Source organism: Misgurnus anguillicaudatus, chromosome 13 (genome assembly GCF_027580225.2).
Source record: "Misgurnus anguillicaudatus chromosome 13, ASM2758022v2, whole genome shotgun sequence".
Classification (NCBI taxonomy): domain Eukaryota; kingdom Metazoa; phylum Chordata; class Actinopteri; order Cypriniformes; family Cobitidae; genus Misgurnus; species Misgurnus anguillicaudatus.
This window is the reverse complement of record NC_073349.2, coordinates 24,535,309-24,546,054: the sequence shown is the minus strand read 5'-3', so window position 1 is coordinate 24,546,054 and position 10,746 is coordinate 24,535,309. Positions and strand designations below refer to the sequence as shown.

General features: G+C 39.4%; 1 protein-coding gene across 1 annotated transcript in view; it reads left to right on the top strand.

Moving 5' to 3' along the window:
* Window positions 1–514: 514 nt before the first annotated feature.
* Window positions 515–10,746, top strand: part of itga5 (integrin, alpha 5 (fibronectin receptor, alpha polypeptide)) — a 63,282-nt gene continuing 53,050 nt past the window's right edge. The window contains exon 1 of the mRNA XM_073875456.1: window positions 515–923. Within this exon, the coding sequence (XP_073731557.1) occupies window positions 727–923 (197 nt within the window). The 5' untranslated portion in view covers window positions 515–726. The remainder of the gene's footprint in view (window positions 924–10,746) is intronic.

Genomic DNA, 10,746 nt, shown 5'->3' with positions numbered 1-10,746 from the left:
ATATCCTGTATTATACCTACATGCGAAATTCATAGTATTACAATAAATCTGTGATGGGGGTCCCTCCGCCTTTCCAGATGACGCTTTATCTGCGTTTAGACTCGATGAGAACGCGCGCGTTTGAAGGTAACAAGTTTGGAGATCGTTGTTTGGAAGATAACAACTCTTTGAAAACAACTCTTTCATTGTTTAAATTGTTAATCATTAATGTTGGCTATCTGTGACAACTATGCAAAGAGTCCTTCAAGTGGACAGATAAACTTTTGGACAGGTCACCAAAAAATACGCGCATCGGACCTAAACAGCATCTACATAGTGTTTACTTAATTTTTTTATTTTTTGTGCATACTGTCTCAGTTTTGTCTCACGCGCGTTGAATTTAGCAAAAATGCTTTCCCTCTCCGGATGAATTATCAGCGCTCATCTCAGTATACCGCTATCCCCACTCTGTGAATTGTACTTCAAGCCCCACCTCCACGGTTTGTCACGAGTGGAAGAAATAAACGCCCTCCTCCTAATACCCCTTCAATTAAGCAAGAGGGAGGACGCAGAAAGAAGAGACGGGGGCAGATACGCACAAGCGCTTGGAAAAATAAGACTCAATCCGGTGCGTTCAAGGCATGAGATTTGCGTAAAGCGGCGTCTTTCCCGGGAGGACTGCTTTCAAGTGACCGCGTTTTCTTTGAGAAGTTGAAAAAATAGGTGGATTGTGATATATCTATTGCCATGGGCTCCAAAAGGCACCGTTCAAGGAGCGCGGCGTCTTTGCGCTACGCGAACCGCTCTCCAATGGGACTCTCACTGTTGCTTCTTCTACCTTTGTCTGTTGCCTTCAACTTGGATGTGGACACGCCAGCGGTGTACAAAGGACCGACAGGCAGTTATTTCGGCTATTCGGTGGACTTTTATATGGTGGGATCAAGGTAGGTTTGCTTTGGACGCGCGTTAAAGTTGAATTAAAGAAGGTTGGAGAGAATACAAAGAAAAGTTTAACTGTATGAGAGTTGCTTAGCACGCTCACTCATAATTCCTCGAAGATTTTTTACATTAAAGATTGAAATGATTACATGAGCTAAATAATAATGGACGCATCTATATGTTTGCTTTTTGGCCATTTTGAGTATGTTTTATGACCACGCGCGCAATTTGTTGTGACTTAAAAGTGGCTAGTTTAGTCTTTTCCCACTGTATGAAAACATTTGCATCGTCAGTTCATTCATTGCTTGCTTTGTCTTTCAAACATATCAAAAGGGTGGATGCTGTTGCATAAAGTTTTAAGGGGCTCTGGGTTAATACACACTCACCAGACCTGAGGGCAATGAAACCAGGGGTATCCCCCAACTGTTGTTTACTCTCCCAGCCAGTGTGTGCACTGCCATTTAGATCAAAGCATATCACCACAGTTGGGGATCAACAGCCCCTGGTGTGGTTAGGTATTTATGTAAAGGTAAAGTGTGTGAGCACATGATGACACATATATACCCTGCTCAGTGGTATCGGTGGTTTTTAAATTTAGGATTTAAGCATAGGTGATGTCATGGTAATGTGAAAGACTACAGAAGGACAACTCTCCTCTGGGTAAATAAAGATCCCACTAGTGATGTACTTGATTGCATGTGTTATTATAACCACTAAAACCAGTCCAGTCCTACTGTATAGTCTAGTGAGATAATCTGTTATCTCTAACCTCTCAAAGATGACCTTTGCTAGATTATAAATACCTGTTGGATGAACAGCCCTTATGAGCAGACTAGACATCTCTGATCTGTCTTGTTCCTGATTACATGAAGTCTTTCATGAGGCAACAAATAACTTTACCACCTCAGGAGCATGCATGTGACACAGTCACAATGCAATGCATGGACTGATAAAATGTACACTCGAATGCACCGTGAGTCATTCTGTCAAACACATGGGTTAATTTGAGAGACGGTGACGCTGTGATTCTTTCTTGTAGGTCAAGCAATGCTTTTATACATTTCATGTACAGTATAGTAATTTTTAATGTAAAGTGATTGGCCAATATTTTCCCATTCTAGATCTTGTGCTTCATCCAAAAGCCACTCTGAGATGTAAAGACGCTATATATTTACCTGAAACACTCGGATATGTCTTGTATTAAAGTGGCTCTTAAGTGCAAAAAGGCTGTTGAAAGGAGCAGCTGTGATTGTAGATGTAATCTCAGTCAAGACTACAAGACCACATGATCACCTTTGACCTATAGATATGATCTTTTGAGGCATAAATCTAAGGGGAAATCACAATGCAATCACCGTAGTTTCTCTGTCTCCAGGTCGCATCAGTTTTCGAGGATATGATTGCGGGTATCATTAACACTCGCATGCCCTGACTAGAACAAGACACAATCAACCATCTCCATCTGTGTTTTTGTCTGCAGCGCCGAGTCTGGCCGTGCACAGCTGTAGAGGGGCTTTAGTCAGCGTGGGCTCGGGCTGGCTCCGATTTCCACCTGGGAGTTTTTTTCACAATGATTCTTTGTGTCTCCCTCCCTTATTATCTCTTCTTTATTCGTGTTTTTTGCTTGTTGTCGCGTGTTTGTCTTATAAAGTTGGCACTGGCGAGGATGACATTCAGAAGCAGTAGGTGATTCGGAGTATGACACATTGTTGAATGACTCATAGGAGTGTGTCTGGCCTATAAGCATGTGTTTCTGCGCTCCATCCCTCTGATGATGTAATTCGGCATTGTATTAAACCCCTCGCTCAGTACTTCCACTCAGACGTCTGCCTCCATCGTTACTCCCTCTTACGAGCTGCGAAGTCACTGCAAGAAGCAGCGCGCTCGGCGATGACTTCATCTGAACTTTTCACATCCCTAGGTTGTCCTTATGGAGGAGGACGGATGGGGAGAGATGGGCCTCCAGTCGGAGGCCGAGGGAGGGGTGTTGGAATGTATGATATCTGAGGTTTTCTGAGGAAAAATCTTTAAAATGTGTTTCTACTCATTTTTTGTCACTGTACATGATGCAATACAGTAACGTGCTTGCCAAGTAGTTGAAAGCAGAAATGTCGTTCTGGATTTTCTCCACATATTGTGCTTTTGACAAATCGGTGATTTGATTATATATTTGAATAATGGAAGTGCGCTTATGTCATACAAACACATGTTACAGAGATGATCGAGTTCATGATGGATGTTTTGAGAAGGTTAGACCTCATATCTATGTTTAAAGCATTTACTCACATGCTTGTTTAAAACCTGTATAAATTTCTCTGTTCTGATGAACACAAGGACGATATTTTGAGAAATGGTTGTAACCAAACCGATCAGAGGCCCCATTGACTTCTATAGTAGGATAAAAGAATACTATGGAAGTCAATGGGGCCTAGGGCTGCAGCTATCGATTCTTTTTGTAATCGATTAATCTAGCACTGAATCGATCGATTAATCGAGTAATCGGATAAAAATTTTGTTTGTGTTTTTAAACAACCAAAACAAATAATGCATAACGAAAATGACGTGGCTGTAAAATGTTCAAGCATTTGGCTTTTATTTCTAAAAAAAACAGAGGTATTTGGCTCCAAAAAATAAGCCTATTAATTTCAAAGTTTATAAGTGCCAGTGCCAACAATTAAGCACTTTAATTTATTAATATGCATAACAGGTTTCATGCTGTAATCTAGCACTGACATCAAAGTAAATATCTGGTTATGTACATTTCTACACCTGCAGCATTTACCATTAGGCTACTAACATGTAATATATCATTTCTGGGGTGAGCCTATTTGCTATGGTAACAACCTGTGTGTGTGCGCGCGCACGTGCACCTGTGTTTCTGTGTGCACGCGTGCTGTGCTTGAGGAAGAGTGACACCCCAGTCAGACGTTCAGTTGCTTCATTGCATTTTGGTACGGCAGAAAAACATACATTCCTTTTCAATAGAACGCTGCATTTGGTTTGCATCACTTCATTGCGGTGCATTTTAGGTTAAGAATCCGTTCGAAAAAAACGCGTTACGACATCACGTCCCGCTGTATACAGTGAATGCATGCTGAAATTATTGTTGCGTGGCTACATAAAAGTTTAAGCATATGTGATGCATTGCGCGATCGGTCTGACTCGCGTAAGAGAGAATAACTTCCTTATGCTAAACTCCAATAAGACAGAGATTATTATTATGGAACAAAATATGTCAGATTACAAGTTGCCCATAAATGATTGCACTGTGGAGCCGTTTTTTTTGGTACACACACCTGTAAAGTGCATGCGTGTTTATGAAGGGGTTCTTTTTTGAGCAATTGAACGTGAATACGAAAACATCAAAGCTAAACATCATATCTAGTCAAACCGCATAACGACATTGCTACAAACACAGTATGGGATTAAAATCAGTGGAAGCTACGTTACCTTGTTTCATCGACGCTTGGTGAAACAGCAGTGGATTCAGATGCTGAATGTAATGATCCCAAACTTTAAACATTCTCTCTCTGCCGTTTATGGACATATTCGCTCCGCCATCGCGCCAAATAAATTCAAAATGTACCACGCGCTATGATGTGGTTCCTGAACATTGAACAACGGTCCGTGTGAATCAGACCTCGCCGCGTGTAGTGCGCATCATAGGAATTTAACGAGGCTTCGAGGCAGAATTTTTGCCTCGAGGAATTTTTTGAATCGAGTAAATCGAGTAACTCGATGAATCGTTTCAGCCCTAATGGGGCCTCTGATCGGTTTGGTTACAAACATTTCTAAAAATATCTTCCGTTGTGTTTATCAGAACAAAAAAAATATAGACAGGTTTGTAACAACATGATGGTGAGTAAATGATGACAGGATTGTATTTTTGGGTGAACTATCCCTTTAATGTTAGTCTATACCTGTATGACTTGTTTCGCAAACCACGAAGGCAATTAAATTAAGTTGATTTCCAATGTATGGTCACAAAACCACAGATGTTTTTCAAAATATCTTCTTTTTTGTTCCACAGAAGAAAATGTCATAAACAGGTTTTGAACAACATGAGCGTGAAAAAATTTATTTTGATTTTTAATTTTGGGTAAAATGTCCCTTTTAGAGATAATCTTTAAAAATGTATGTAATGTATAAAACTACACTCTAAGTAGTGATGCATAACGATTAATCACGATTAATCTACAGCAGAATAAAAGTTTTTGTTTACATCATATATGTGTGTGACTTTGTAATAGCTTTGTTTAGATAAGTGCACACACATGCATATATAGACCGTTTCAGCAGTAACAACATAAACAAGCGGCTGTCGCGGTCCGCACGTAACTTCCGGTAAACTCCGCTAAGAATAAATAACATCAAAGTTCTTTAAACGTAGTTTATTTATATAACAAGCTAAAAACGAACACATAGATTACATAGGAAACCAAAACATTTGTTATTTTCGACGAGGCATTTGCTCAAGAGATCAGTTTAGCAACTAGTCAGACCATTTTAAAAAAACGAAACCGGAAGTAAGGTTCGGATCCAGACGTGTATCACGTGCGTCCGATGAAACCGTCTATATATATTTAAGAAATGTTTACATGTGTTTATACATTTTTTATAATTATGTATAATTTATATTGTATATAAATATTAATACTTTATATATTTATTGTTGTTGTTGTTATTGTTGTTATTATTATTATTATTATTATTTTTTCTTAAAATTAACATGCATGAGTGCATATTTTTATATACATAATTATTATTCACAATACACACACATATATGATGTAAACAAAAACTTTTATTCTGCTGTGTAGATTAATCAGGATTAATCGTTATGCATTCCTAACTGTAAGAAATTTTTATTTATTTTAAACCCAGCATTGGGTCAAAAAGGGACGAGCTCAGCCCGCTGGTTTTTAATTTAACCCATTTTGGGCTGTTTCATCCCAAAATACTGGGTTGTATTGTTTTAACCCATTGTTGGGTCAAATATAACCATTTTCTGGGTTCGTTTCAACCCAACACTGGGTTGAAAATAACCCAGCATTGAATGTGTTAAATGGACCTGAGAGTTTGACACCTTTATTTGTAACTAAAAGTTTTACAGAAATAGTAAAAATATTTAATTTATGAACACCAAGTGCAAGACATGTAGAACTTTGAACTATGCATAAATTCTGTAAAAAACAATCTGGCTTATTTTCATCCCAACGTTGGGTTTTAACGGGAACATATCATGAAAATCTGACTTTTTCCATGTTTAATTACTATAATTGGGTGCCCGGTGCTTGTATCAACCTAGAAAATGTGAAAAACAACAACCCAGTAACTAAACCATTCTCTGCAAGCATGTTAAAAATAGGTCATTGAAATTTGGCTCCCCTTGTGATGTCAGAAGGTGATAATACCGCACATTAATCTGCAACTGTCCAACCATGGCACTGCCATTTAGTACAGAGATCAGCTCATTTGCATTTAAAAGGAAACGCCTAAAAGCAGCACACAAAAAAAGGCACCTAAAAAGTGTATATTAGTACCTCAAAGGTACATATTTGTACCAAAAGTTTCATATCTGTACTGAAATGGTACATAGTAGGTCCTTTTGATGATCAAAAATGAGCTAACAGTGCCAAAAGATCAAAAATGCTCCCGAATGGTCACTGGGTGCAGTACCCTTAGTACTGCCCCCAGTGACCATTCAGGAGCATTTTTGATAATTTTGGCACTGTTAGCTCATTAACAAAATGCTAAATGTTCTCTCATTTGTAAGTGGCTTTGGATAAAATGGTCTGCTAACCGAACAAATGTAAATGCATATCAGACTGTCTTTCAAACTTAAGTCAGAAAGCAGGAGCCAGCTGTCTAAAGAATTGCTGTTCTTTCTCTCAAGATGAATCTGGTGTCAGGTATGTTTTGTGTCATTCACACATGCTTTATTTTCTTACGTGCACCCAGTTCCTGATAGTCTGGTTCCACAGTGCACGTTTGTCTGAGGAGAACAGTACTGCTTGGCACGCATTAATTGAATTAGTTGGCGTGCAGACCACCACGGAGAAGCGCTTGAGGACAGAGTTCACAATCTCCGTGTCAGGGGGCTTGTCAGCTGTATACATGGAGGAGAAATTTATAGTCCTTGAAGATGGAGAGAAGAGCAGAACATTCTTGTGTTAAAGGTCTCTTTGGGATGGTCTGGTATATGATGCAGATTTCTCCTGGTTTGTGAAAGTCTCGCTAGTTCACCTGGTCTGAATTTAAACCTCAGACCTAGTCTATTTAAAACGAAACATTTCGCCGTGTCCTTGTATGCTCTTGCCTGAATTAGTTCCAACAGTTAATCTTTGACAATGAAGGTAAACCCCCAGACGGTGATGTGGAGGAGCGCCACATTCTTTTGTCTCAGCGTTCATTGCCTTTGGATAAGGAGATGATCCTCTGTGCTGCATGTGAAAGGTTAAAGGTGAGGGTCTGGCTATAGGGTTGAATGTCTGAAAACCGAATACCTTTAAATGTTTGGATTGTATCGAAAGTAAACATGCGCATCTCTGCTCCTGCTGGGATTTGCGTGGCTCCAGATGATTAGTGCCGTGCTTTTCGGAGAATAATGCGTTACTATGCATACATTCCTTTTTTGTTTATCATGTTCAAAAAGAAGTTTTCGGTGTTTTAGGATTGTTGGCGATAGTCCGATGCTTGTGGTTGAATCTGAGGAGCTGGACTGTCTGCAACGTTGGCCAAAAGCAACATGATATGATCGGTACTGGCAGGAATATCACTGTCAAACTTCTCACCTGCCTCTTGTGTTATTTATTACCCAAAGCGTAGCAAAACTGAGGTTGCCTTGGTGAGCAAATCTTCAGAGACTCTTAATAATGACCTCAATGGCATGTGTTTACAAGGAAGTGACATCATAGATAGTTTGGCCATGATGACATGGTGTACAGTAGGTGATCTTCAGCTTCAGCTTCTCTAAGAGGGTCAATGCTAAATCAATATTTATCTCGGACCTTGAGCTCAGTTTGCCGTTGCTAAACACAGAGATTCTCTTCATTTTTATTTTTCCTACCAGGAAGGTTATTTATCATGTCTATTCTTTCTCCATTGGATTAGTCCGTGTTGTCCGTAGTCTTGCATCCAGCTGGAGATGGGTGTGTATATGTTGGCTGCCAAGCTATTCTTCACCTAGTTTCTCCCAGCGACGACTAGTGTTTTCCATGGAGTCTGTACAAAAGAGGTCTTTGTGTTGTAGTAGAAAAGGTTTGCTGTATTCAGTAGCGACACTTTTCCATGTGACTTAAATTTCGTTGTGTTTTTGGCTCCTTTTCTTCTTGATAAAACTTCATTTGGCTTCTGTGCCCCTTTGACATTTGCCTACAAGGTTGGTTTGTGTTCAATTTAGACTGTGCTTACTCACCGATTGGGACTATGGGTTTACCGTTGAGAAGTTATCAGCTAGTTGAACCTGGCAGGCTTGTATAATGGCCTCTTGTGTGAGATTGTACATACGCCTTGGTGGAAAAACAGACATGTGTTCGATCAGTAGAACAAGCGGCCCAGTCAACTTTGCAGACGTTTAGCCTTTGGGCAACATAATGCCTGGGGTTGACGCAGATCTCCATTGTTCGGCGTTGTCCTGACGTACATTTTGCGTAGATCATTATCTCCTTCATCTGTTCTGTACTGGTGTGTAAGGCCCCTGCTGGGCCGGCAACGACAGCAAGTCGCATTTACATGGCTTGTTTATTGCCTGGAGGATTAAAAACAAAGAACACGAGGTATTGTATGTAAAGTGAGCGATTGATGCTAATTGTTTTCTTTAAATGGCCCTTTTAAAGTGTGAACAGAAGGATGACATGCTGAGAAAAGTCCTCCTGAGGTGTCAACAACCAACAGTTGCAGCTTACAATGTGATGTTTACTGGTCTCCATAAATGTGTGAATTATAGCTTTTTGGAGGTTGGGGTTGCAATTTGCTATCCGTAGATTTGGGAGGTAAAACCAAAGTGTTTATTCAAATGTTGCGGGATGATTAAATGTGACATACGGTTGAATGACATGGTTTGTTGTTGCTTGTTGAACACGCTGCTTGCCTGTTGTTGTTTTTTTAAGTGTTTTTTGTGCTCGAGTATAAAATTGTGTGTCTTAAATTTGCGTGTCTAATCAAATCCAGAGTGTCCAGAATTCCAGAATTTACATGTGTTTGACGTACAATTAAGTAAGTTTTGCTTATTTTACTGGCCAATAATGTAACCACACATTTTTCATTGATGATTAATTCATTAACACAATAGATTTGAAATAAGTGGAAATCACAGTTTTTCCAACAAAACATTGACTCACTTTTCCCTTTTAGGATGTCATTATGTTTCCATTTTAAAACCCTGTGTCCACCAGTTTTTCCTGAGGTCAGCTTATTTTTTCTGTTTTTTCCAATGGAAGCGCTGCATTTTTATAAAACGTTGGCAGCTACCGAGGAGCTGAGTGATTTTTACTGCTTGATTTTTTTTTAATCTTGGGGAAACTGCTGGGCTTGTCAATGTCACTTTTTACTCAGTCATCCAATCACAGTGGAGGAGCGCCGAGACAAATGCCACACCAACCAATCAGCTTGTTAATACATGACGTAAGGAATACCGTTTCCGGGTTCCAATCCTCCACTTATTCCAATATAGATGATATTATTAACAGCTATTTATGAGCACTATTTATTCATATCACATATTTTTAAGCAAAATTTGTATAAGCTCATAGTGTACAAAGCAGTATTAAAGCAACACTAAAGAGTTTTTTCTCTTTGCTCCCCCTATAGGTTGGAAGGGGAATTGTCCATTACCACGGTCATAAATAATTTAGCCTACTGCAGCAAAGCTGGCTCTAATTGGATTGTAGGTCTGCCGTAAAGCAAGTTTTTGTAGTTTTCACTCGAACTACAGGACCGCGACCCAACGGTTGAAAACTTCTTCTTTAGTGCGGTTTTGGCCGATAGAGGGCTGCAAAGCGAATGTGAAAGTGCTGTTCAGACTGTTTCGAGTGGATGAACGACTGAAACTGTTTTGGTACGTTATTTTAAGGTAAAAAAACTTTTTGGTGTTGCTTTAATACTTATCTCTGATTTTGTTATGGAGATAAAAATTTGGATCAGGGGTTTTTGGTAGTTTTGCATTATGATACGAGTATATATTAGCGTGATTTGTTATTTCCATATGGCATTTGAGATCGGTTGGACCCGAAAGCGCTGCATGACGTCAGACTTAACGAAGCGGATAGCGCATAGCACAATGACTGAAAAACAAAAATGTCTGGTGTGTTCAGCCACCTCTGGTGCAAGCTGCAATCTGTAACTTTTGCATCTCTATCGCCATCTCTGTTTGAAACATAAAATTGCAGGTAACTTTACATACTTATATTTAAATGTTTTGATAAAAAATTTTTAAATTTCTCACAAAATTCAACTTGCTTATCGTTGTGAAGGGTAAGGACATAGTTTTAAACAATGATTGTTCAAGTTTTGTTTATTTTAGTTTAACTTCCCTCTGGTTTGGTAGTTGGTACATTTAAGTGGCTTAGCAAATAATACAATGCTAGATGCCTGTTTGTGAGATCTGGCAGAGCCCGCCGCACCTGGTGCAATGATGCTGATTCGAACCATATCCTTTGGGAGGAAATGTTTTTGTGGTGACTTAAAAATCTGTAAAACGGGGTGGGAATGTTTATCAGATCAACAGCTGAAGGCATGTGTGCCGTTTTAACGGCTATTCCAAACCAGCAATGCCTCCGAGCAGACACCGCATAGGTGCATTTTTTTTTTTTCTTTTACAGATTTAAA